This window comes from Dendropsophus ebraccatus, chromosome 4, assembly GCF_027789765.1.
Source record: "Dendropsophus ebraccatus isolate aDenEbr1 chromosome 4, aDenEbr1.pat, whole genome shotgun sequence".
Lineage (NCBI taxonomy): Eukaryota > Metazoa > Chordata > Amphibia > Anura > Hylidae > Dendropsophus > Dendropsophus ebraccatus.
Genome location: NC_091457.1, coordinates 131637528 through 131662802, shown reverse-complemented (window position 1 = coordinate 131662802; position 25275 = coordinate 131637528). Strand labels below are relative to the sequence as shown.

At 43.1% G+C, this 25275-nt stretch overlaps 1 protein-coding gene across 1 annotated transcript in view; it reads right to left on the bottom strand.

The window, feature by feature from the left end:
* FGD3 (FYVE, RhoGEF and PH domain containing 3) overlaps window positions 1–25004 on the bottom strand; it is a 196696-nt gene extending 171692 nt beyond the window's left edge. Inside the window, exon 1 of the mRNA XM_069967044.1 lies at window positions 24852–25004. Within this exon, the coding sequence (XP_069823145.1) occupies window positions 24852–24894 (43 nt within the window). The 5' untranslated portion in view covers window positions 24895–25004. The remainder of the gene's footprint in view (window positions 1–24851) is intronic.
* Window positions 25005–25275: the final 271 nt, after the last annotated feature.

Genomic DNA, 25275 nt, shown 5'->3' with positions numbered 1-25275 from the left:
TCTGCCACCAAGAATGGAGGAATTTACCCTGTCATTGCCCCAGACCACCGGGTATTCACACATTAACTCCTTTACTGCCACAAACCATCAGGCATCAGTAGCGGATTACAATAGGTCCTTTTCGGGCGGTAGCCCGGGGCCCTAAGCTCCTGGGGGGCCCATAGCCACCCAAAAAGACTTATACTTTCAGTGGTGTAATATCTCCTGGTTACAGTTCTGCCTTGTGCTGCCACAGTTACAGTGAGGTGGGGGACCCAGGTCTGTTGAATAGCCCGGGGCCTATGATAAAGTTAATCCTCCCCTGCCAGGCATACAGTCAATAAAATTTTCACTGCCCTAGATCACCCACCAATAACAGACAATAGCCTTAACTGCCCTAGACCACCAGGGAGACATGTAATAACCATGACTGCCCTAGACCATTGGGGAGACAGAGGAAAACCTTCCCTACCCTCACCAGAGAGGATAACCTTCCCTACCCTAGGCCACTAGGAAATCAGACAATATTTTTCCCTGCCCTAGACCATCAGGGATATACACTATAACCTTCACTGCACTACATCTGAATGTGGTTTAATACTATTTGCCTGAATGTATCTGTCATCTTCTGCTTGGAATCCTCTATTATGGCCTCACACACATTTTGAGGCCTGCGATGGGCCCATATTATCTTTCTTTGTGTATCCAATGTTATTCAGAAGCACAATGAGGTTTTTCTTCATGAATTCCATGCACATTAAAGGAGTTATCTAGCTAAAATCTTTTTCTTTGAAATCAACTGGTTTCAGAAAGTTATATAGATTTGGAATTTACTTCTATTTAAAAATTTCAAGTCTTCCCATACTTATCAGCTACTGTATGTCCCACAGGAAATGTTTTCTTTTCAGTCAGACACAGTGTTCCCTGCTGCCCTTTCTGTCCGAGACAGGAAATGTCCAGAACAGGAAAGGTTTTTATGGGAATTTGCTACTGCTTTGGGAGGTCAGCAGAGAGCACTGTGTTAGACTGAAAAAGAAAACAATATTTACTGCAGGACCTACAGCAGCTGATAAGTATGGGAAGACTTAAGAATTTTTAAATACTGTAGAAGTAAATTACAAATCTATATAGGTTTCGGAAATCAGTTCATTTGAAAGAAAAAAGATTTTCGCTGGACAACCCCTTTAATGATGAATGCCATATGATGTATGTATTACAGTCTTATATATTCCAACATTTATACTGTTAACCTAGAACAATAATAATTGTGAAAATAGCCTAATAATCTACGCATTGCGTGTGAATATCCAGCACAGTTATAATTTACAATTAGACATGACAAGTGAAGAAAACATTGAGGAAATTGTGTGAATAGGTGTATAAGTTAGCCCACCAGCACCACCTAGTGTTCGACTCCTAGCTACAGCATTACAATTAGTCTTGACATAGCTTCTTCTGCCTGCGCTGGCACTGGTGTGCTTAATATGAACATCCAGAAAATATTATGACAGCGAAGCTAATGAGAGCTGATGGATTATTCTCCTCCACATGATAACGATGTGAGTTCACTTTTTAGGGAAGCGCGCAACAAAGCTGCCAAGACATTAAATTAGTTTATAGGGAAATTTAGCTGCTGGGCTGGATGATCTAAGCATGTCACGCAGAATTCTGCCTCAACCCATCAAGTCATGTTTACCAAGCTAGAATATAATAGAGAATAAGAAAGATGGGAAAGGAGTTGCATGCAACCAGCACAGCGAAGCTATTTTGTGCAGTCAGCCGATAGTAAAGGATAGGGACGTGTCCGAGAACAAGCTCTTTCAAGGACAAAGATGGAAAACTTAAGATGATTTAGAAAATGCTAGACTTTTGTCTTCCACTTCTATTCCCTACCCTGGTGCTACAGACTAATAGGTTTTTGAATAGGAGTAAGGCTTGGCTTGCTTTGTCACTGACTAAGAGGAAATGCCTGCTGCAGAAAGCTGCTATCAGTGCTCTGTGCACCATGGGGCCATGCAAGGCCAAGCCCTGTGACTTTAAATACTTTGTTTTAAGATCCTGCAAACGCTAAGGGTGCAAACACACATACCGGATCTGCTGTGGATCCCTTGCCTGTTAGTCTCTATGAGAAGACATACTCGCAGCGGGATGGTATGTATGTGACAGCACCCTTAACCTCCTGCCGGCCGGAGCATACATTGCCGGCTCCACGCTCCGGCTTGCTTCGGAACCTCCCAGTATCTGGACCTTCCGCTCAGTGTGCTGGAGCTGGTAATGTCTGTCACTTACATACTCTTAGTGGGATGTCAATGTGAAACCCGTCTGGCCAGGGGCAAATTGGTGCTTTGGGGACACGGCAATGCTCCAACCAGTCTGACCAAACATAGGACTACATTAAAACTGCATGGGAATGGTGCTGAGGGTGAAGGTAAGAAGCATATCTTCATCCTCAGCGCCCCGTGCCCAATAGGGAGCTATCAGCAGGTTAGATTCTTCTAACCTGCTGATAGTCCCCCTTTAAGAACACCGTTCAGAAGGCAATATCACTATGGTATGTGAGGGGCATAAATACGATCTCCTCTTTACCACGGTGAGGCAGCCGTTAACATTGATCTTAAACATTCTAGGGCTTCTGCCACATCAATCATAACTATAGTCCATGATAGCTAGTGTAGACCCAAAGGGTTTCTACCTGGTCCCAAAATTAAAAAGGGTGGTGACACAAAGCAAAGAAGGTATAATCAGAAGTGTACCACTAACATATGTGTACAGGAGAACAAGTGTGCTGTTTTTAGTAAAGTAATTTACATCTTTGTACCATTTTTCTTCCTCATTGATCTATTCCCTCCCCAGTCCCCGCTAGGATCTGTGATCCTCCTGTTGCCATGCAACAGTGCAGACACTTTCCCACAATCCCCCTTGCTGCATGTGAAGTGAAAGCCAACTGCCAGTACTAATAGGACAGATCATGTGACAACTGAACTGAGTATGAGTGACCCAAGTGAAAGCCTGGTGGTCGTAACCAAGGGCAACAGATTATTAAACAAAATATGCACATGAGGGCTTAGTCAGTCTATATCTCTCAAACAATACAAGAAATGCTTATACATTGGAAATAGGTTTCATTTTACATAATGCATCAGTATAGACCTAGTTTCCTTCATGACACCAACCCTTTAACCCCTTAGCGACCCATGACGTATCTGATACGTCATGGTGCCGCTCGGGGTGGTGCCTCATGTGCAGCCGGGCAGTGCCTCTATTAGCCAGCTGCAATTAGAGGCACTGCGCCGCACGTCCCTGGTGTCTAGTGGGACGGATCTCCCCCCCGCAATGCGATCGCGGGGGGGAGATCCGTTCTTCTGCCCGTGCCGGGCCTCAGCGTCGGAATGACGCTGATCCCGGCTCGGCAATAGATTGCTATGGCCTGCAGCAGGCTATAGTAATCTATGACTGATCTAATCGATCTTTGCTGTGTATATACACAGCATTGATCTCTATGAGAGATCAGTGCTGTCTATATACAAGTCCCCCAGGGGGGCTTCTAGTTACAGTAAAAAAAAAAAGTAAAAAAGTGTTTTTATTAATAAAAAATCCCCTCCCCTAATAAAAGTCCAAATCACCCCCCTTTTCCCATTTTATAAACATAAATTAATAAATAAATAAACATATTTAGTATCGCCGCGCGCGTAATCGCCCGAACTATTAATTAATCACATTCCTGATCTCGCACGGTAAACTGCGTCAGCGCAAAAAAATTCCAAAGTGCAAAATTGCGCATTTTTGGTCGCATCAAATCCAGAAAAAAATGTAATAAAAAACTATCAAAAAGTCGTATATGCGCAATCAAGGTACCGATAGAAAGAACACATCATGGCGCAAAAACTGACACCTCACACAGCCCCATAGACCAAAGGATAAAAGCGCTATAAGCCTGGGAATGGAGCGATTTTAAGGAACGTATATTTGTTAACAATGGTTTGAATTTTTTACAGGCCATCCGATACAATATAAGTTATACATGTTATATATCATAGTAATCGTAACGACTTGAGGAACATGCATAACAAGTCAGTTTTACCATAGGACGGACGGCGTAAATGCAAAACTCCCCGAAATCAAAACAAATTAGTTTTTTTTTCAATTTGACAGCGCAAATGATTTTTTTTCTGGTTTCGCTGCATATGTTATGGAAAAATAATGCCTGTCATTGCAAAGTACAATTGGTTTCGCAAAAAATAAGCGCTCATATACGTCTCTAGGTGAAAAAATGCAAGCGCTATGGACTTTTAAACTTAAAATGGAATAAGCAAAAGCGCAAAAACGAAAATAGGCTTTGACCTTAAGGGGTTAAAGCAATGACCCAGTTTTTCTAGAACCCTCATAAGGTTAAATTCCCCAAATCGAGTCCTTTCCTTGTCCCCCACAAAACAGGGACCGATCATAAATCTAAACAGACATGGCTATAGCCTATAGGCTATACAGGACATGGTTTTCACTTTGAGGTTGTAGAACAGGATCTAAACTCAAAAGTCTGACTGTAATCTGCAGGTTGTGACCCGTGATCTCCCAGCACAGGATCTCAGGAGCAGAGCTGTCATTCACATTATAATCCCATTAATATATAGCTGCTCACATAGGAAACAACATGGAAACATCAGTATAGAACACCTGAATCAGGTCATCCTCAGAGATCTCTATATTATGTTTGCTTCTAGATGTACGCGGACAGGGCGGGGATATTTCCAGGTTATTTTACGAGATGCTAATGACAGATACCGATAACTTCCTCGATGATGTTGTTTATCCACTTCATTAGGTTTTGTTTTTCTATAGAACACACCCGTACTAGTTGAAAGGAAGACATTTCCATTCTAATATTTGTTATTGAGGGAAAACAGGAAAAGATGGATTATCATTTCCAACGATGGAAACACAATTACCATTAGTGAATAAAGCCAGGCACTTTTCTAAAATCAAATAAATTCACTTAATCAGCTGACTTGGAGGTAAACCTAATCCTAACCCAAAAAGAATGGAGGAAAAAAAAGTGTTTATTAAGATATATATATATATATATATATATATATATATATATATATTTCAATAAACACTTTATATATATATTAGCAAAAAATAAGTATTTGATACACTGCCGATTTTGCAAATTTCCCACCTACAGAGAATGGAGAGGTGTGTAATTTTCATTATAGGTAACACCTGTGTGAGACAGAATCTATAAAAGTCCAGAAAATCCCATTGTTTGATTTTTTTTTAAATAATTAATTTGCATTTTATTGCATGAAATAAGTATTTGATCACCGACCAACCAATCAGCAAGAATTCTGGCTCCCACAGACTAGAATAAATGCATTTGCATTAACTTGTTACCTGTATAAAAAAAAAAACCTGTCCACACATTTAATCAATCACACTCCAACCTCTCCACCATGGCTAAGACCAAAGAGCTATCTAAAGACACCAGGGACAAAATTGTAGACCTGCACAAGGCTGGGATGGGCTATAGGACAATAGGCAAGCAGCTTGGTAAGAAGGCAACAAAGGGCACAATTATTGGAAAATGGATGAAACACAAGTGTCAAAGAGTTTGTAATCTGAGTCCTATTAACTGTTTGGACTTCAGCCCTGAGAAGGGCCAACTCTGAGACACTGTGAAAGTTTAAGTACACTGAGTGCTGCGGTCCTGAATTCACATCCACTAAGGACAACATCTGCAAGGAGTTTACATGTTCTTCCAGTGTTTCCTCCAGGTGCTCTATTGTCCTCCCACATTACAATAACATTCAGATAGGTGAATTTAGATTGTGAGACCTAATGGCAACAGGGTCTGATCTAAGTGGCAATAAAATGTAAAAGCTTTGCAGAATAAGTTAGTGCTATATAAAATAAATGAATTATTGTTGTAATTATGTTACAGGGTTGGGGTGTTCTGTGACAAGGTGCAGTTAATCTGTTAACATAGACCTGTATCACATTAACAAGAACTGTTGAAGTTCATTTTGTGTCCTTAAAGGGGCATTCCAGTTAAAAAAAAAAAAAGTTTTAATTAACTGGTGCCACCAGAAAGTTATACAGGTACAGATTTGTAATTTACATCTATTTAAAAACCTCCCAGTACTTATCAGCTGCTGTATGTATGTGTATTCTTTTCATTCTAACACAATTCTCTCTCCTGCCAACTCTGTCCATGACAGAAACTGTCCAGAGCAAAAGAAGTTTTCTATGAGAATTTGCTACTGCTCTGAACAGTTCCTGTCGAGGACAGAGGTGGCAGCAGAGAGCACTGTGTCAGACTGGAAAGGATACACCACTTCCTGCAGGACATACAGCATCTGATAAGTAAAGGATGCTGAGATTTTTAAATAGAAGTAATTTACTAACCTATATAACTTTCTGACCTCAGTTGATTTAAATATGCAAAGAAAGGGGTCTGTGCAGTCTCTGTTGCGAGTCTTAAAACACAGGAATAGCTGGCAGTGGCATAGCTACTATAGAGGCAGGGTAGGCAGCTGCTATGGGGCCTGTGCAGCAGGGGGGCCCAGGGGAGAAGGTAAGAGCCATTCTGAGTCCTTCTGCTTAACCCCTTATGTACTGCCGTGTGTAAGTGAGCCAATGTTTACTTACATACTCCAACACAAGAAAAGGGTTAACAAGTAGAAGACAAAAAGATCTCTGCTTCACTGCACTGATAACCCCTGACCTCTGTTCTCAGCTCCTGCAGAGGTCAGGGGTTATCAGTGCAGCAGCTGTAAAGCAGAGATCTCCTTGTCTTCTGAACATTGAGTCACTTACACACTGCAGTACATAAGGGGTTATCAAAAGGTAGTCTACTCCTGCACCTATCTATTTAACCATAAGGGCTCCTAAAAGGCCCTTATAGTTAAAAACAGTGGACTGACATATCAAGCAGCCATTGGCTCTCTGCTCTGCCAGTCACTATTGTAGCTACTTCGGCCTCTAGTCACAAGAGATTTTGTATTTTTGGCCACATCACACTATATATATATATTATATATATATATATATATATATATATATATATATATATATAAACCAATAGAGAGGTAGAACGGCACTGTGTTGACTTACAGTCCAAAAAGCTTCTAGCTTGAGGGTGCACGGCTCAGGTAACCGACCCCAGGTACCTTCAACGTAGTAATATAGAAGGGAAGAGACGGCACTCCGGAGTGCCGTCTCTTCCCTTTTATATTACTATATCTATATATATATATATATATATATATATATATATATATATATATATATATGCGCAGTGCTTTGTTTTGTGCATAGGGGAGAGGGGCCTCTTACAGTTTTTTGCTATGGGGCCCCGTGAATCCTGCCTACGCCCCTGCCTCTAGGGAAGGAAAACCTGTTGCCACCCTAATATGTAGCCACTTTAGGGGGTTTTCCAGCGAAAATCTTCTTCTTTCAAATCAACTGATATCAGAAAGTTATATACATTTGTAATTTACTTCTATTAAAAAATCTCATGTCTTCCCATACTTATTAGCTGCTGTATGTCATACAGGAAATGTTGTTTTATTTTCAGTCTGACACAGTGCTCTCTGCTGACATCTCTGGCCAAGACAGGAACTTTGTCTCAGTTTTCTGTGAATCCCCATAGCAAACCTCTCCTGCTCTGGACAGTTCCTGTCTCGGCCAGAGATGTCAGCAGAGAGCACTGTGTCAGACTAAAAAAAAAAAAACACTTCCTGCAGGACATACAGCAGCTAATAAGTATGGGAAGACTTGAGATTTTTTTAATAGAAGTAATTACAAATCTATATAACTTTCTGACCCCAGTTGATTTGAAAGAAAAAGATTTTCGCTGGACAGCCCCTTTAAGTTCCAGATGGTAGATTTGAAAACATTTTTTTTACAGCAGTGCCCCTTTAAGAGACACAGCCCCCATTACATAACATAAAGAATTACTGGAATTTCGCCAATGGCCAGTATGTATTATTATAGCATTGTTTTCATGTCCTGAAGCAGAAAACTTTGTGGAGATAACCAACTAATAGATATGTACAGCTCTGCAACCATTCTCTTAACAATACTTCTATTTCATGGTTATAATATACAAATATACCTACAGTTATGTGTTAGCTATTACTACTGTTTATAGGTTACAAGAAGAGCAGTGAAAGGTGGATTCATTATTAACTACCTAGGAGCTATAGGACATAGGAGCTACATAGGAGCTATATGCACAAAACAGGAGGAGATTATTTATCTATATGTATAATGATATATAGATTATTCATCTATATGTATAACACTATCTTGGTTTCCCATTTTACAAGTATTGGAGCAATTCTATACAGCCTTAAAAAAAATCCTTGACAATTTACAATACAGTACACATTGATGTGATCCGTGCTGAAGTCTTATGACCTCTACAGACTGCACTATTCTTGTCATCAAAGACAATGGAGCCCCCGGGTAAGCAGAACCTAGTGTGAACAGATCCTGACTTGTGTACAAAGACGTCATATATGTGTACAGTTACAAAATAACAAAAGGAGAGCGACAAAAACAAGTCACCTACCTGTGTAATGGACATGAATAAATTCTGCTCTTCCATAGACGAACCCATGGGTTCATATAGAATAGATATTCTTTGATCAGCCTTTCATGACCCAGATCACAGGATGGGCTCGAGTGCATTCTGTAGCCTCAAAAATCATTATGAATGAGAATTTTCCACTTTGTGATGTCAGTGCTTATCAGATTGTTATTCAGCCATATTTCCATTCGGTGCCCACTGACTTTACCCAGTGTTGTTGATTTACAACAAAATAGCTAAATTGTCATAACATTAATAAGAGCGCCCCCTAGTGATCTATATACCCTTACTCAGTACATATGGACACTGTGACCGTGAAGAAAGATCCAAGGGCCCTATTACATGGAAGGATAATCTTCATATTATCGCTCTGTGTCATCGCCCGTTTATTGCGGCATGTAATAGTGATGCGTGGCTGATGGCGGATGAATCTGTAAAGAAAATAATAAAGTATATACTTACCTGTACATGCTCCCCAGAGTCTTCCTGGCTTCAGCTCTCTGCCTGCAGCCGCTTTTGAAACTTCAGAACCGGTCTCTGAAGTGACAGGCTGCTCAGCTAATCACTGGCCAAGACATGACAGTGCCGTGGCCAGTGATTGGCCGAATAGCCTGTCACTTCTGAGACCGGCTCTGCAGTGCTTCCAGCAGGCAAAATCCAGGAAGACACCAGGAAACATGGCGAGGTATGTATACATTTTATTACTTTATATTACAAGGCAAGTGCTGCACAGACATCGCTTACGATGTCCATACAGCCCATGCTGCACAATAGTCGAGCCATGTAATAGGCTCAGTAAACAAGTGCTGATCTAGCAGATCAGCGCTCATTAATTTACTGATTGGGCCAGGTAATACAGCCCTAAGATGTTAGTTCTACGAGCTTCGGAGAATCAAAGACCTCTGTATAAAAAAGGATATCTAACACATATCAGGCCATGTTCAGACATGGTGGACTTTCTGTTGTGCACTGAAAATGTGCAATGAAGCAGAGTACATATGGAGTTCACATAACCTAACATAGCCGAAAAGACCATGTGGATCCCATGTATATCTACTGGCAAAAGGCAGAAAAAAACTCTTTTTGTGGTCAAAGCAGGTGTTTTGATGCATCTTCTCACCCTCAATCCTATGGACAGCATGATAGCCATAATATAGACAATTATTATTTATTTATTTATTTATTTATATATCCCCTTCCAGAGCACCTAAGGGACCATCCCACTCTCCTTCTGGTCTACAGGCGTATTACTCCTGAACATAATAATGTTGCCATTTAATGTGACCTAAAATACTGTAATTATTACGGTATATCCATTTACTGTGTGACGTTTGTCAGCTGAATCACTGTTTACAACTTTCAACAAACTGGCAGAATAGAATTAAGCGGAACCTATCACCAGTTTGACCCCCCCCGCCCCCCCCCCCCCCCTAACCCTTCAGGCCATTAACACTGCTAGATAATACAAAAGTTCAAAAATGCCTATGTTACTCATCATACTCCTGGTATATCAGAGAAACAGTGTTAATCGCTCTTACGTCATATGCTAATGAGGTGGCAAGTGTTCACAAAGCAGAAAAGACCAGTAGTACTGAATGGAATACTCAAGAACAAAGAGGAGGCAATAGGGAGGCCCAAAGATTTTGTAGAGCGGCAGAAATCTTTAAATTGCCTATACTGGTTAGCGATGATCGGTTAAATTAGTGCCTTGCTGGAAGAGGCTGCCTAAGGGTATGTGCATACTACGGAATCCGGGCGGATAACCTACCTCTAGCATCTCCGCCCGTGCCACAGACTCCATTGTATGCACAAGCGTATTCTGGTGAAATTTGCCTGACCATATAATGGAGTCTATGGCATGGGTGGACAGTCAAGCGGGAGCGTGCAGGGACGAGCGTCAGAATCCACGGGGAGTTTTCCGCGTGATTTGACTGTACCAGCAGAGCTACTATGGAGGCCTAGTAAAGGACTTTGGCTCCCATAGTAACCAAATCAGCACCCCACGATCACATTGCGGAGGTGCAGATCAGGCATTAGACCCACATCTAACAGGTCACTGAGCCCTTTAAATGCAGTAAAGCATAAATGATTACAGAATTTAATTGTTTAAATGACTGACATCAGCATGATCATGGATGTCAGTCATTAGCAGTGGATGGATGCCAATAGCTACCAGTAAAGTACAACCGGATAATTTTGTAAAGTTAGCGCACACCTTGCTTCATACCACCCTACCACTTCATCATAGATCTAAGGCTCTGCGCCTTAAGGGGTTAAAAAAAAACTTCCATTTGTAACCAGTAGCCCCATTAAAAAATGTATCAGTTAATGGATCCATTTGAAAAACAAATAAATAAACTTATCAATAGGATAGCCAGAGGTGATGTGGGCCGGCTCTTAGCGGTTTGGGGCAGTCAGAAATGGTGACAGATCTTCCGTAAATCGGTGTGGATGAGGCAGCTATGGTGTGCTTACCATACATAAGACGTGCCAAGTAACTGTGTCAGAAGTCATTTCACTGAAGTCAGTTTCTTGAGGTTCTCCTCAGACACATTAAAGATGACATATTCTAATTAGCATGTCTTCACAAGAATTATCTTCTTAAGTCCTAATCTGTTTAAATATGACCTTCCCTTGAAGTCTTCCTCAGCTGAAGACTTTTCAGTCACAGTATTACTGAAGGTGAATGAGATTCGGAAATAGCACACACGAGATTTGATGGCTGGCATATTCTGTTCAGTCTCCCCAGGACCCAGTTATCCTCCGCACATTAATTCTGTCCAATCAGCGTTCTACCATAGGACTGCCGCTCAGCCGCAACCAGCAATACTTAGACGTCTAATAAAAACCTTTTCAAGTACAAGCAGAAGGACATGATGGAAAATAGTCCCATCACTCAGATGTGTGTCCCGGGAACTGACAGGTCAGGAGAATAGCGTTCCAATACTGTTCCCCTCACCGCTCTGTGATACCACAGAGAAATGAAGAGTAACTTTAATCATTGCCGGTCATGACTGATAACCAGTCACCTCCTCCAACCCAGACAAATGTGATTGACAGCCTGAATGTAGGGAGAAGCAATGCACTCAGATTATCAAGTCTGACTGACAGTAGGGGGCGCAGCAAACGTGAATGGAAGCGGCCGTTTCCCCTCACCTTCAGCACATTAAAGGAGAAGGGAGGCAAAAAGTTTTATTAAAGTATTGTATTGCCCCCTAAATGTTATACAAATCCCCAATATACACTTATTACGGGAAATACACATAAAGTGCTTGTTCCCTGCACTTACTACTGCATCAAGACTTTCTGGATAACAGGGTGATGTCACGACCCGACTCCCAGAGCTGTGTGGGCTGTGGCTGCTGGAGAGGATGATGGCAGAGGGATGCCCTGTGTCCCTCAGTGCCCTGTGTCCTTCAGTGTCCCCCTGCCATCATCCTCTCCAGCAGCCACAGCCCACACAGCTCTGGGAGTCGGGTTGTGACATCACTTTTGGGGGGCAATAAAATATTTAAAATAAAAATTTTCACCAGAGTTCTCCTTTAAAGTTATATTTCACTTGTTTTTGACCTTAAAGGGAACCTGTCACCCCCCGTGCCGGGGTGACAGGCTCCCGACCCCCCGTTAGAGCCCCATATACTTACCTAATCCCGCCGGGTCACGCTTCTGGAGGTGGTTGGGTGATGAAGATCTCAGCCGCTGCAGCCCGGCACGCGCGCTGAGAGATGAGTCCAACACCCATAGAGAATGACAGGAGAGTCCAGCGCTCCGTCATTCTCTATGAGCGTTGGACTCATCTCTCAGCGCGCGCACCGGGCTGCAGCGGCTGAGATCTTCATCACCCGACCGGATCCAGAAGCGGGACCCGGCGGGATTAGGTAAGTATAGAGGGCTCTAACGGGGGGTCGGGAGCCTGTCACCCCGGCACGGGGGGTGACAGGTTCCCTTTAAAGGAGTATTCCAACACATTATTTATCACCAATACCCAATGCGCTCCACGTCATGTAGGTTAGAGTAGTACGGTAGATAGCCAATAAATGTTTTTAACTTCCTCCAGCTACTGGGGACACCTACCTCATGAGGGATATTATCTACTGAGAACAACTATCTCATGAGGGATATTATCTACTGGGACATCTACCTAGTGAGGGATATAATCTACTGGGGACACCTACCTAATAAGGGATATTATATACCTGGGACACCTACCTAATGGGGGATATTATCATCTGCTGGGGACACCTACCTAATAAGGGATATTATCTACTGGGGACACCTACCTTATGGGGGACCCTCCTATCCCTTCCCTTAACCCACTTACCTACTCATTCTAGTGTGTGGGACACCAAAGGGGACATTATTACTATTTTGGCAGTGGAAGGATGGAGATGGAGGAAAGGTAAGGATGGTGTTAGAAAAGTGAGACGTCTAAAGGTCTCGATACACTTCAACTTTTGTTGGCCATACCAGACGCTCACAGTGTCTTCAGCAATCAGTATAAATTGTTCGGGGCTCTCCTGACTGACCATTAACGGATGATATCAGTGGAGATAGGGGTCAGACGTGATGGAAAATCACTGCTGACTTCTTTGGAGAAATTAGCCAGAGCTATCTGGCTGTGGCTTAATCCTTTACTTTCTATAGAAAACACAGGAATGCTTAGCCATGCTGAATGCTCCAGTACATAGGGCTGAATCAAAGAGAGAGATCATTCAGCTGTCATTTTTTGAAGGTGTATGGCCACTTAAAGATGTTTGTCTAGCATGTAGTGAATAGACAGGTTTTGGCTGAAGAAATCTGTGTTGTCCCACCACGGGTGTTTCTGCTTTTAACACCCCTCACAAAAACCTTGTACTTCGAAAGTAAAGTGGTGATGAAGTTATGTATAAGAAATTTTGCCACTAGATGTCAGTGTTGTATATTTCTGAATAAATAGCACAGCTGTAGTCACCCAAGGGATACTGTTTATGTACCACATGGTCTGTACACCTATGAGAGATGCTGTTCTTTCTCTACCTATCTTTATTCTCATTTCTTCTCACACTCTCTTCTCCACCACTCAGAGAGGTTGTTACATACACCCTGTAAGAAGTAGTCACATGGGGAGAGGAAGTGTAGTTCAGTCGATCTCTGATTCTCTGAGGAGTAGCACACACAGATCAGGCATGATCTGCTGAACTTAGCCAGGAGCCTGGCTCTGCCAAGTTTCCTGTCCAGGACAGATCAGCTGTAGTTTACAGACACATATGGAGAACACACTTTATTCTTGAAGCAACACTTCTACTAACGATGCAGTGCTAAACACTAAAGAGAGGACAAGTCAGAGAACACCCTAACCCACGCCTTGAACATCTCTAAAAGTGCAGGACAGTATCCTAGAAAGAGGAACTAATCCGGATAGAGCAAAGCTACTGCAAAGGTCTACTTACTCTATCTCGCAGCACAGGTGACACGGGACACATTCTGACACATTCAGGTAACCAAGACTGGGGCTTGTGTCACCCTGGCAGGACAGGTAACTCGACACTACGGGGCAGAAGTTGGTATAGCAACAAAGGTCGAAACACGGGCACAAGTATTCTTCTCTTAAGTATTCACTTCTCACGGCAAACTCCTTTTGCCTTCTCTGAACTCTCTACTCTTCTCAGCACATAACCAAGTCAGCACTGCTATCTAACTCTCTACCTCAGCAACTTTCAGTACCAATCCAGTGAAAGCAAGTCTGTATCAGTCACATATTATTCACCTGTATTATCAGAGATTTGCCAGTAAAGAACTGTTCTATTTATTCTACTGGGACTCAGTGATCATTGCACCAGCACCTACACACAAGCTACACCGTCTTTGGGTCATTTCCCCTTTCTGTGGGTGGCGGTACCGACAGTCTGGGTTGGTCATATCTCCACTCCGGACCACCGTGATAAGAGCCCAAGGGACCCATCACAGCCCGGCAGGTCACTGACCATTTGGGATCAATATAGCCAGCCACAAAAAATTAAAGGCAGGTACAGTATACCATCACAACTGTGTGCCGAGTTAGCACTGACGTCATGACAATTTCCTAACCGGCTGAGCTATATTCCACCGACCCTCCACCATGGAAGTGGCGTCACACATAACCATCTAGCAAGTGACCGGTTTAAGAGAAGACCACAAATCCTTTAGCCAGAAGTACAAGAAAAAGGGAAAGAAAATTATTCTGATAACAGAAGACGCCCCCTATAAGTCAATGGATTTAACTGCACTGTAATCACTTTTATAGTCTATGGTGGTAATGATAGCGGACTTGAATTAAAGGGGGGGGGGTGCTTTTTTGAGATTCATCCTGTTCGCCAAACTGCCTAGAAACAAGCATATACCATACCCATTGAATTATACACATTTTTATTTTGATGACCCTAGTCCTATATAACCATGTTGTTGCTAGCAGTTGTTAGACAAACTGTTATGCCACTCCATGTCATCGGCACAGCTGTGCGCTCCAGGCTGCTTTTCAGGGGCCAACTATTTGTAGAAAGTTAGGCCTGACTATGTTGTTCTGTTGACCTCCTTCCTTTTAGTCGGCCTTAGCACTCGCCCCACGCTGGCACACGCAGCCCTTCCTGATCACAGCTGCTGGTATAGATGTTTTATGAGCTTGTAGAGAGTATGCCAGGCAGGAGGTGCTTTACATCTGTCAAGCGTTTGGCCTATGCTGACTGCGCTACAGCTGCTGAGAAAAAGCAAATGTTCATAGGCGACTATGACCCAGCTGTATTTTATGAGCCAGACATGGCCTAGAAATTCAATTAAAACCTAAATCTTTATAATAAAAGTGACATTTGAGAGTCCCAAAAAATTCTGATCTGGACGCATAAATCTGGAATAAACGTATGCCTATGAGGTCTGAGGAAAGTTCTCTAGTTTGGCCACAAAACTCTATCATCGTACCGTACAAACTCTACATAGAAGTCTGTGCACATAACCCCAAGTTGGATTTTGCGTTCTTGATCACTAGTTTACCATTATGGATAATAATGGATCTCCCACTACCAGTGGACATATTGTACATCACATTAATGTCAATAACATTCATTTTATATCCCATCCCAATTGTCACAGTTGTAAAATTAAACACTAAAAACTTTTCAACCATTTACATACAAAAGAGAATATGCATTCTGGTATGTAAATGTCCCTAATATAAAAAGGCATTTGCTCAGCCATAGCTGTTGCTTTTAAAAAAATTAAAAAGATGTCAAAAATTGGCCCAATACAAAATAAAGTAGAAAAAAAATACAGAAATTTTATTTTGGAAGCACATAAACTGCTGAAAAAAAATTGGGAACATAGACTTAAAGCCTTATAACACGGGACGATTATCGTTCAAAATATTGTTAGATCGTTTGGATTTGAACGATAATTGTTACGTGTAAAAGCAGGCAACGATTAAACGACCAACGAGAAATCGCTGATCGTTTGATAGAATCTGGACCTATTTTTATCGTTAATCGTTCACAAATCATTTGAATCGTTTGGTAAAATAACTCGTCGTTCGCTCATTCCCTAGTAAAGCCAGTAAAGGACGGGCAAAAGAACGACCGTAAGTACGGATCATTGTCCTGTGTAATAGGGTGAATGATTAAGATCATTTGTCATAGCGATCGTTTATCGTTAATCGCCGAAAAATCATGCCGTGTAATACCACTCTAAGACCTTATGCACAAGGCAGTGCTATATGTTGGAAACTGACATGTCCGTTACATAACCATATAGCACCATATTGTCCTATAAAGTCTATAGGGAAACATAGGTTTATATTATGGCATGCAATAGATCAAATCATGATATTTGGGGAATCTGTAAAAAAAAATTAATTTGGGCATGAGAGACACGCAAGAGATACAGAATGGACGCATAGGTTTGAATACAGTACTCTGTATAAGACCTCAGGAAGATTTCCACATTGAAAGGCTACGTTCACACAGAGCAAAAGGGGCGGATTACGCGAGGAAATATTTCCGCCTGAAATCAACTGACACTGAATTCCGAGCAAAATGTAAGCGGAAATTCAGCGCGGAACACTCGAGGAATCCCCGCTGATTCCGCATGCATTCAGCGCTTAATCAGCGCTGAAATTCAGCGAGTATTCGGTGAGTAAAAGAGGGAGGTGCCAACAACAATTTTGCAGACTTTGGAGACTAGACTATATTGGTGCGTTTACACGTAACGATAGCAGAGATGACTTGGTGTTGGGGATGTAGCAGAGTTGAGTTGGTGTTCGGGATGTAGCAGAGCTGAGTTGGTGTTGGGGATGTAGCAGAGTTGAGTTGGTGTTGGGGATGTAGCAGAGGTGAGTTGGTGTTGCGGCCATCACCACCCCTGTCTCACCCATGGTCCCCCCCCCCCTCTCACCCGCACCTCAGTGATGCTACTGAGCTGCGGGAGACCTCGGAAGAGCAGGGAGACTGGGATGGTGCTACCGCGGGTGAGAGGGGGGGGAGGAACGTGTGCCATGGGTGAGGCCGGGGTGGTGATGGCCGCCCGTGAGACGGGGGGGGGGGGGGGGGGTTCGGCTGCTGCCGCGGGTGAGAGGGGGGGGGCCATGGGTGAGACAGGGGTGGTGATGGCTGCAGGTGAGACGGGGTGGGGGGTCGGGGGATCGGGTGCTGCCGCGGGTGCATGATGAGAGCAGGTGGCGGGGAATGCTCGCAGGTGACACCGGGGGGGGGGGGGGTTGTGGAAAATGGGTGCCACGGGTGACGGGTGAGGGGGGGGGGTGCCGCGGGTGATCGCAGGGGGGGTGCCGTGGGTGAGCGCTGTCAGTGTGAGCGCAGTCAGGGGGAACAGTGCAGGGGAGCGCTGGGGGGGCACACGGTATGGGTGACGTGGGTGGCTGCTGTTAGAGAGGGAGACAGTGACAGCTGCACTGATCACTATCTCCCTCTCTAACATCAGCCATCCCCGTCAGTGTCCTCCTTCTCTTCAGATTGGCTGGGTTAGAAGTGCTAACCCGGCCCATTGAAGAGAGGGAGGACACGTGATGCCGTCTCGGAGGGTGCGGGCCAGGAGCAGGGAGAGTGTCGGAGTGGACTTAGATTTGATGATTCTATCTGTTTGGTGGGGGTGAATGCATTTGGATAACAGCAAAACTGTGCAGAATTCGTAATAAATTGATATTGGAAAGTTGGAAAGCTACGGGTGGGCAACGTATTAATGCAAAAATAATTTTGGGGGGAATACCCCTTTAAGATTGGCACATATTGACTATTCCCGTTTATCCATATGTTGGTCATAAAAGTAACGCAGGTGGAGACATATGTGAACTCGGTCTTATCCAAGTTACTTGCTATGCTGCAATGTCAGGGGCTCATACACACTCATTTTTTTCTTTTTTAACGGTGTCTTAAATAAACAAAGACAAAGCATAATTTCCAAGCGTGGAACAGATTCTACAGAAGCATCCGGTAACATATGCCAAGACTGGGATGGTCAGAGCTAAAAGGAACCAAAACAATCAAAGAAATCAGGAACGTGAGCGTAACAAGACCATCTAAAAATGGAAACATTTTACATTCTCACCTCCTTCATATATCCACAGTTAAACCAAATTGAAAATGAAAGCTAAGCTGCGATTGGTTGTAATGGTCAAAACCAGACAGTTTAGGTGCAAATTTGGGGGGTAATTTAGTAAGACTGGCATATATCTCACACCAGCTGGCTATATATAATAATAATGCTTTTATTTGTATAGTGCTCATAGATTCTGCAGCACTTTAGCTAGTTTTTGCCAATTATTGCTCCCTGTCCCCATTAGGGCTCACAATCTAAATTCACCTATCTGTATGTTTTTGGGTGTGGGAGAAAACCAGAGTACCCGGAGGAAACCCACGCAAACACGGAGAGAACATACAAACTCTTTTTCCGATTCAATTACTGACGGACACTTGGTTATCTCTCTCGCCCACTGCCCACCCTCCCCATACAAAGGAACGCTCACTGCGGCTTATCTCTACCTGAACAAAGGGGTCGTGCAGTGATTTTTTATTACACACACATCATCTGACGGTGGTAATTCGGGAGAGCCCTATACACCTTAGATTGCCGGTTAAACCAGCCCCGGGGCGAGTATATCCGACTACAGTCTAAAGTACATAGAGACTTTTAGCAAAGTCCCGTGCATTTACCCTGGCTCAGCTCTGCTACTCCACATTTGTAGATGTGATTTGCTATTGTATGAAATATAATTAGTGTCTATGGTTTTGACTATTTAGTCTACAAACTGCAATTAATATCTGTAATCTGTGTTTTCGGCATTTCCTTGCACACTTCTTGAGGATTTTAATTACGGCTGACACGTTCCTCCTGTAATTAGGCGTCTGGCAGCTCGGTGCACGCTCTGCGCTCACTGCACTTATGCAGAAGAATCGCTGTTTGTGCACAAATCTAATCACACCCTGTGGTACTATAATAAGTTAATGCTACAGAACGGCCCTCACTGTAGGAGAGAATCCCAGACAGAGCCGCACACAGTCTGGATTACAGCTCTGAAGTACCATAGGCCCGTAGTGCTAGGATTCAGCTGCCCATATGACAGGCTTCAGATTTATGACTTCTTCATGTGATATTTTTCTCTATTTTTGACTCTCATGAATTTTCTGTGAAGGGATTAGCAGAGACGGGAAACATGTCTCACATTCATTTATTAATAGGAAAATTTGTGTCGGTGCTTATATGTGCACCACCACCCGTATGAGCAGCAAAGAGTAATGCCTGCCATCCATGCCAAATCTGTAATAAAGAGCCTGTCATTCTGCATTACCTCCTTCCCCGCCTCTTTGACTTTTACAGGAGAATATAAAAAAATATTTTTTTTACCAAATAAAAGGCACATACACACAATTCTTAGATAAAGAAGTGCTGTTTTTAATAACACTCATCCAAGGCTACCACTGGAATATTAAAGGGTGCTCCAGCAAAAATCTTTTTCTTTCAAATTAAATAGTTTCAGAAAGTTACATAGACTTGTAATTTACCTCTATTTAAAAATTTCAAGTCTTATCAGCTACTGTATGTCTTGCAGGAAGTGGTGTATTCTTTTCAGTCTGACACAGTGCTCTCTGCTGCCACCCCTGTCCATGTCAGGAACTGTGCAGAGCAGGAGAGGTTTTCTATGGGGATTTGCTACTACTCTGGACAGTTCATATCTCGGACAGAGGTGGCAGCAGAGAGCACTGTGTCAGACTGGAAAGAATACACCACTTCCTGCAGGACATACTGGAAGACTTGAGATTTTTAAATAGAAGTAAATTACAAAAATATTTTGTAAGTTAATTCCCTTTTAAGTATTGGAAAATGGAAACTGGTGTAAATTGCCAATAGAAACCAATCACAGCTCAGCTTTCATTTTATCAGAGATAAAAACTGAGCTGTGATTGGTTGCTATGCGTGCTTTACACCACTTTCTATTTTATAACCTTTAATAAATATGGACTACAGTGTATTTCACATCAGCAATGGAAATTTGAGGAATTGACAACAGATCTGTAGCAAAATCTACAACACCCATAGTCCCATGAAATAATAAAAAAAAAAAGACAGGGGGTGCGGGAACACACTAACAAAGTATACTTACCTATCATTGCGCCCTATAGTGCTGCTCCCGGGTCTTGTTGATGGAAAACCCAGCTGCAATGGCCACATGTCCGGCTGATCGATTGCTCACTCAGCCCCCGCCCCAGTCACTGACTGGTTGAGTAGGCAATCGATGAGTTGGACTGTGACGTTGCAGCTGGAGGAGCCGGGTATGTGATGCACTCGGATTCCAGGCAAAAATGACAGCCAGGGCCCGCCAGGGGAACCTGGAAGCAGTGCTACGGAGGCACGGGGACTGGTAAGTATACTTTGTTTATTAAGGTTCCAACACCCCCCTGCCTGCCTTGCTTTTTTTTTTTAATTATGGGACTTCTGTTTTAAGGCTATGTGTACTCAAGGTTACATGGCCATTTGAGAATACAGTGTACAAAATTAAAGGGGTACTACAGGCATTTATATTTGTTGAAATATTTCTGAGGTTGCATAGAAACATCCAATTCTCACCTAACTACGCTCCCCCGGGTTCCTCCTTCCACATGTTCACGTTGCCCACTGAACACTTCAGCCACTACTTTCAAGACAAACTCATCTCGGCAGCGACAGCCCGCTCAGTCAGTTATTGATTGAAGTTGGACAGCGGTGTGGCCAGTGATTGACTGAGCAGGCTGTTACTGCCAAGACAAATCCATCTCTGCAGTAGTGACTGGAGTGTTCAGCGGGGGACCAGAAGACGTGACAGGGGGAGCATGGTTAGGTAAGAATAAGATGTTTATTATTTACTATGCAACTACAGGAATATTTTACAAAATATAAATGTCCGGAGTACCCCTTTAAGTGAAAATGTAAGTGCCTTGGATACAGCCTTTGAAGGGAAACTAACTTTGGGTTAGAAGACTGTAACCTGCTGTTATGTTCTCATAGTGCACAGGATGCTGAGGATGAAGATATTTTTCTAACCTTCATCCTCAGCGACGTTTTCAGTAAATCTTCACTTTATTTAATATGTAAATGAGGCAGTTTGGTACACTGGGGGCAGACTAGCATGGACCCGCCCCTTCTCTTGAATATTCATCCGGTTCTCTGCAATAACGTCCCTTGGGTGCTCATCACTGCAGTATGCCCAATAAATATTCAAGAGAAGGGCGGGCCAGCTGTCAGATCAATGCATTGAGGGCTTAAGCCCAACCCCCAGTGCGCCAAACTGTCCAATTTACATATTGAATAAAGTCAAGATTTTGCAAAAATGGCGCTGAGGATTAAGGTTAGAAAAATATCTTCATCCTCAGCGTCCTATGTACTATGGGAACATAACAGTAGGTTACAGTCTCCTAACCAAAAGTTTCCCTTTAAAGGCTGTATCCAAGAAAAGGCACTTAAATTTTCAATTAAATGGGTACTCCAGGCATCCTATTCACACCTAACCCTGCTCTCCCTGTCACGTCTTCGGGTTCCCCACTTAACACTCCGACTGTACTGCCGAGATGACGTCTTCTCAGTACATACAATCACTGCCCACACCATTGTCTTTAGTCAGTAATTGGATGAGCACTGTCACGGAGCTGTCACTGCCGAGATAAGTCTGTCTCAGAAGTAGCGTCCAGAATGTTCAGCAGGCGACCCGAAGACGTGACGGGAGGAACCCGGAGGAGCGTGGTAGGTGAGAATATGATGGGGTTTTTTTTTTATTTTCTATGCAAAGTCAGCAATATAAGGAAATTATCTTCATCCTCAACGCCCCCAACCCTGTGGAAATATAACAGTAGTTACGTCTTCTAACCTGCTGTTAGTTTCCCTTTAAAGGGAACCGGTCATGTCGCTGGTGCTCTATATAGGTAGGTTTACACTGAGGAATAGGTGAGGAACTGAAGAGGAATCCGCTCTTATTTCAGCTTCAAATTCCTTCCGTAAAATATGTACAGAGCAATGTCCCTTTGTGCTCAATGGGATTTCTGCTCTGTAGTTCACACTGCAGAATTTCTGAGAAGAATTTTCTGCCACTGATCTGCTTTCTGCTCAAAGGCCCTGTTCACACTGAGCAAGAACGAAGGGATTCCGCCGTGCTCAGTGTCCCGTTTTAAGTGAAGGAGAGAGCGCGCGCGCATCTGCTTCCTCCCCTCTCCTTCACTCAAAGCGGGACACTGAGCAAGGCGGGATTCCGCCCGTATGACGTTCTTGCTCAGTGGGAACGGGGCAAAAGAATTGACATGTTAATTCTTTGGGTGGATTCTGCTAGAGGAATCCTATAGAAGTCAATGGGGGCTTAGGGTATGTGCACACCGAGTAAATAGGACGGAAAGTCCGTCGCTCGTTCGCTCATTCTTTGGGCGGAGGAAGGAAACCGGCCGTGCATAGAATGGAGTCTATGGCACTGGCGGAGACGCGCACCCGCCGCTGTCCTTGAGCCGTCCTATTTATTCAGTGTGCACCCCCAGTTACATCCCCTTTAATCTGACACAGGGATAGAACAGCGCCGTCACGAGCAAGCCGGTCCTGCAGTCCGTTTTACAATCCATTGGATAGAATGGCGCCGTACACGTGAATCGGGCCGCGGATCGAAAAACGGACCGCGGCACCGGCTTCCCCGTGATGGCGCCGTTCTATCCTTGTGTCAGATTAAAGAGGATGTACCTGGTGGTACATCCTCTTTAAATTCAGCTTACATTCTGCTTGAATTCTGCTCCTACTCTGCCAGAGCTGAATAGGTGAGGAATTTCAAGCAGAAAACTTTCCTCTACAATTCCTTGAGAATTCCTTGAGTGTGAACCTACCCTAAACTTGGATATTTTCCAACTCTGGGGCCACAGTCATTTGTTACTTAAAATGTGTTTAAAATTTGTTAGTATGAGTGATGGAGTCCTGAGACTGCCGAACGTTTTGCACTACTATAATGCATCCATCTGGCGACCAGGAGGAAGCATTATAGTAGCGTGAAACGTTCGTCGCCCAAGATGTGAATAAAGCTTGCCAAAGGTGAAGTGCCGCGATCATTCTTCTCATTGTAGTTCCCTGTGTGAACATGGTTTGATTGTGAGTTTTGGATTCCCCATCGAAGTCAAAGGAGGAAACTCACGGTGGATCTGTCACAACAACGGAGATGCTACAAAAATACCCCACCATAGGGCAGTTTCCTTGGCACATATCCCTAGCATGATACCGCATTGTGCTTTCATACAACATAATAACATGGAGAATGTTTTTGTAGAAGCATGGCAATACCTCCATAGTACAACATCTAATGGAGCACTCCACATTTTTGTTTCTAGGATGCATACAGCATTCAATGACTATCCTAAATCTCTATATGAAATCAGAGGCATACACAGGTACAGTATAGCGGCTCCTCAGCTTGCTGAACACTGTTATATAGTTGTGTAGAACTTAAAGGGGCATAAGCCCTAAACGTTTCTGGATCACACACTCATATACCAATATGTTGGCTGTTTTTCTGTCACTTCAATTGGATTTTTGCAATAATATGAAAAACATGAAATCTACTCTGAATTGTTTGTAATTGTGAAACCCCAGATAAATACCGCAGTGTATACCTACAAAACGTCATGCCAATCCCATAGGCAAACATTGCATGCAATAATGCAACCACATTTCAGGGAGGACCACTTTACGTATTCACATTTAGGCTATGTTTTTTGGTCAGCCGTTGAATGGCAAAAAAAAAAAAGAAAAACGTTTGTGAACACAGCCTCGAGTTGACATTGTTGAATACTTCACTATTATTAGATGCCATTAGCACGACAATCATTTTTTTCTTTTTTCGGAATGATAATTGTGGTGTACAGCCCTGCCCTTAATCCGATAACCTAGCATTATTTTGTATACATGGTATATGACCAGACATCCAGTTAGACTATATTCACACCTCGTGTGTTGTTGCATTTTGTAGTAAACTTACCAAAACACAAAAAATGTATGTTTTTTAAAAAAAAAAAAAAAAAAGAAGAAAAATGCACAGTGTGAACACAACCATAGGAACCATTTCTAAAAGAACGCACATGAAAGACTTCAGGTGCCATGCATCTATCCTAATAATAGCTGGATGATCCATTGCAATTGTGCCTCTTCTAATAGATCATACACATATAAAATGAATGGCTTTAACTTGGCTCACCCCCTTTTTTACCATCTTCCTGTTGTCTGGACCTCAACGGGTTAAAGCCAATTAATATCTAACAATAATTCATCTGTGTTACTAAGTTTCTATATGACAAATAAGATCTTAGCTTCTTCCTTCAATAGTCCAGACTGCAGGCTCTAAGTAAGGACAATATACTCTTTATGTTACTACAGAGGAATTTGTCAGCTAGATCCCTATACAAAGTCAGATGTCCCGGAGATTGCGATCACCATGAAATACGTCTACGTAATGCCCGGTGGGGGAAGCGAGACGCAAACATATCCCAAATCCAAAGAAGTTAAAGGATTTTCTAGGAGGCTCTATCATTAGCCATTCAGAATTAAAGGGTTGTTGTGAATCAAGCCAAAGATTTCCCTGGTGGAGACGGCAAATTAACAGAACGATGGTGGAACAGCTGTGGGGAGGTGGTGGGCTTCCTAGGGAATAAGCCCCCATTACAGATCTCCATAATCAGAAGAGCACAGGTTACGTTACAGAGCACAAATCTGGTTGCCTTAAAGGAATATTGGATTTAAAGGGGGGGTAAAAAAAAAGAGAAAAGTTTCTCCAACTTACCATCTGCCCCCGGCTGCAGATTGGGTCTGTTCCCAGTCATCATGCTCACAGCCCCCCACCTTCCTCTGCAGGGATTCAGTGCTGGCTCTTAGATTTGTGTCTCTTTTCTTTCTTTCGCTTTCTGGAAAGAAGTAAGCGGTGCATTAAATACAATATAAGAGACTCCTCTAGGTGCAGCTACATAGTCCTTGCTGTAGAGGATAAAGCTGTGAAGAGCAAAGCCCTGTCCTGTATCACAGTGTCATAGGCAAACCCCAGCCCACACTGCCAGAGACCAATCACAAGTGCAGGGGAGGACTGAGGGATCACTCCGAGCTGTCATCAGAACCCAGGCTGAAAAAGAAACACTTTCTTTGGGGGAAAAAAAAACTCACAAGGTTGAGGACTTTCCTAATGTAATAATAACAGCTGACGTATGCCGTAA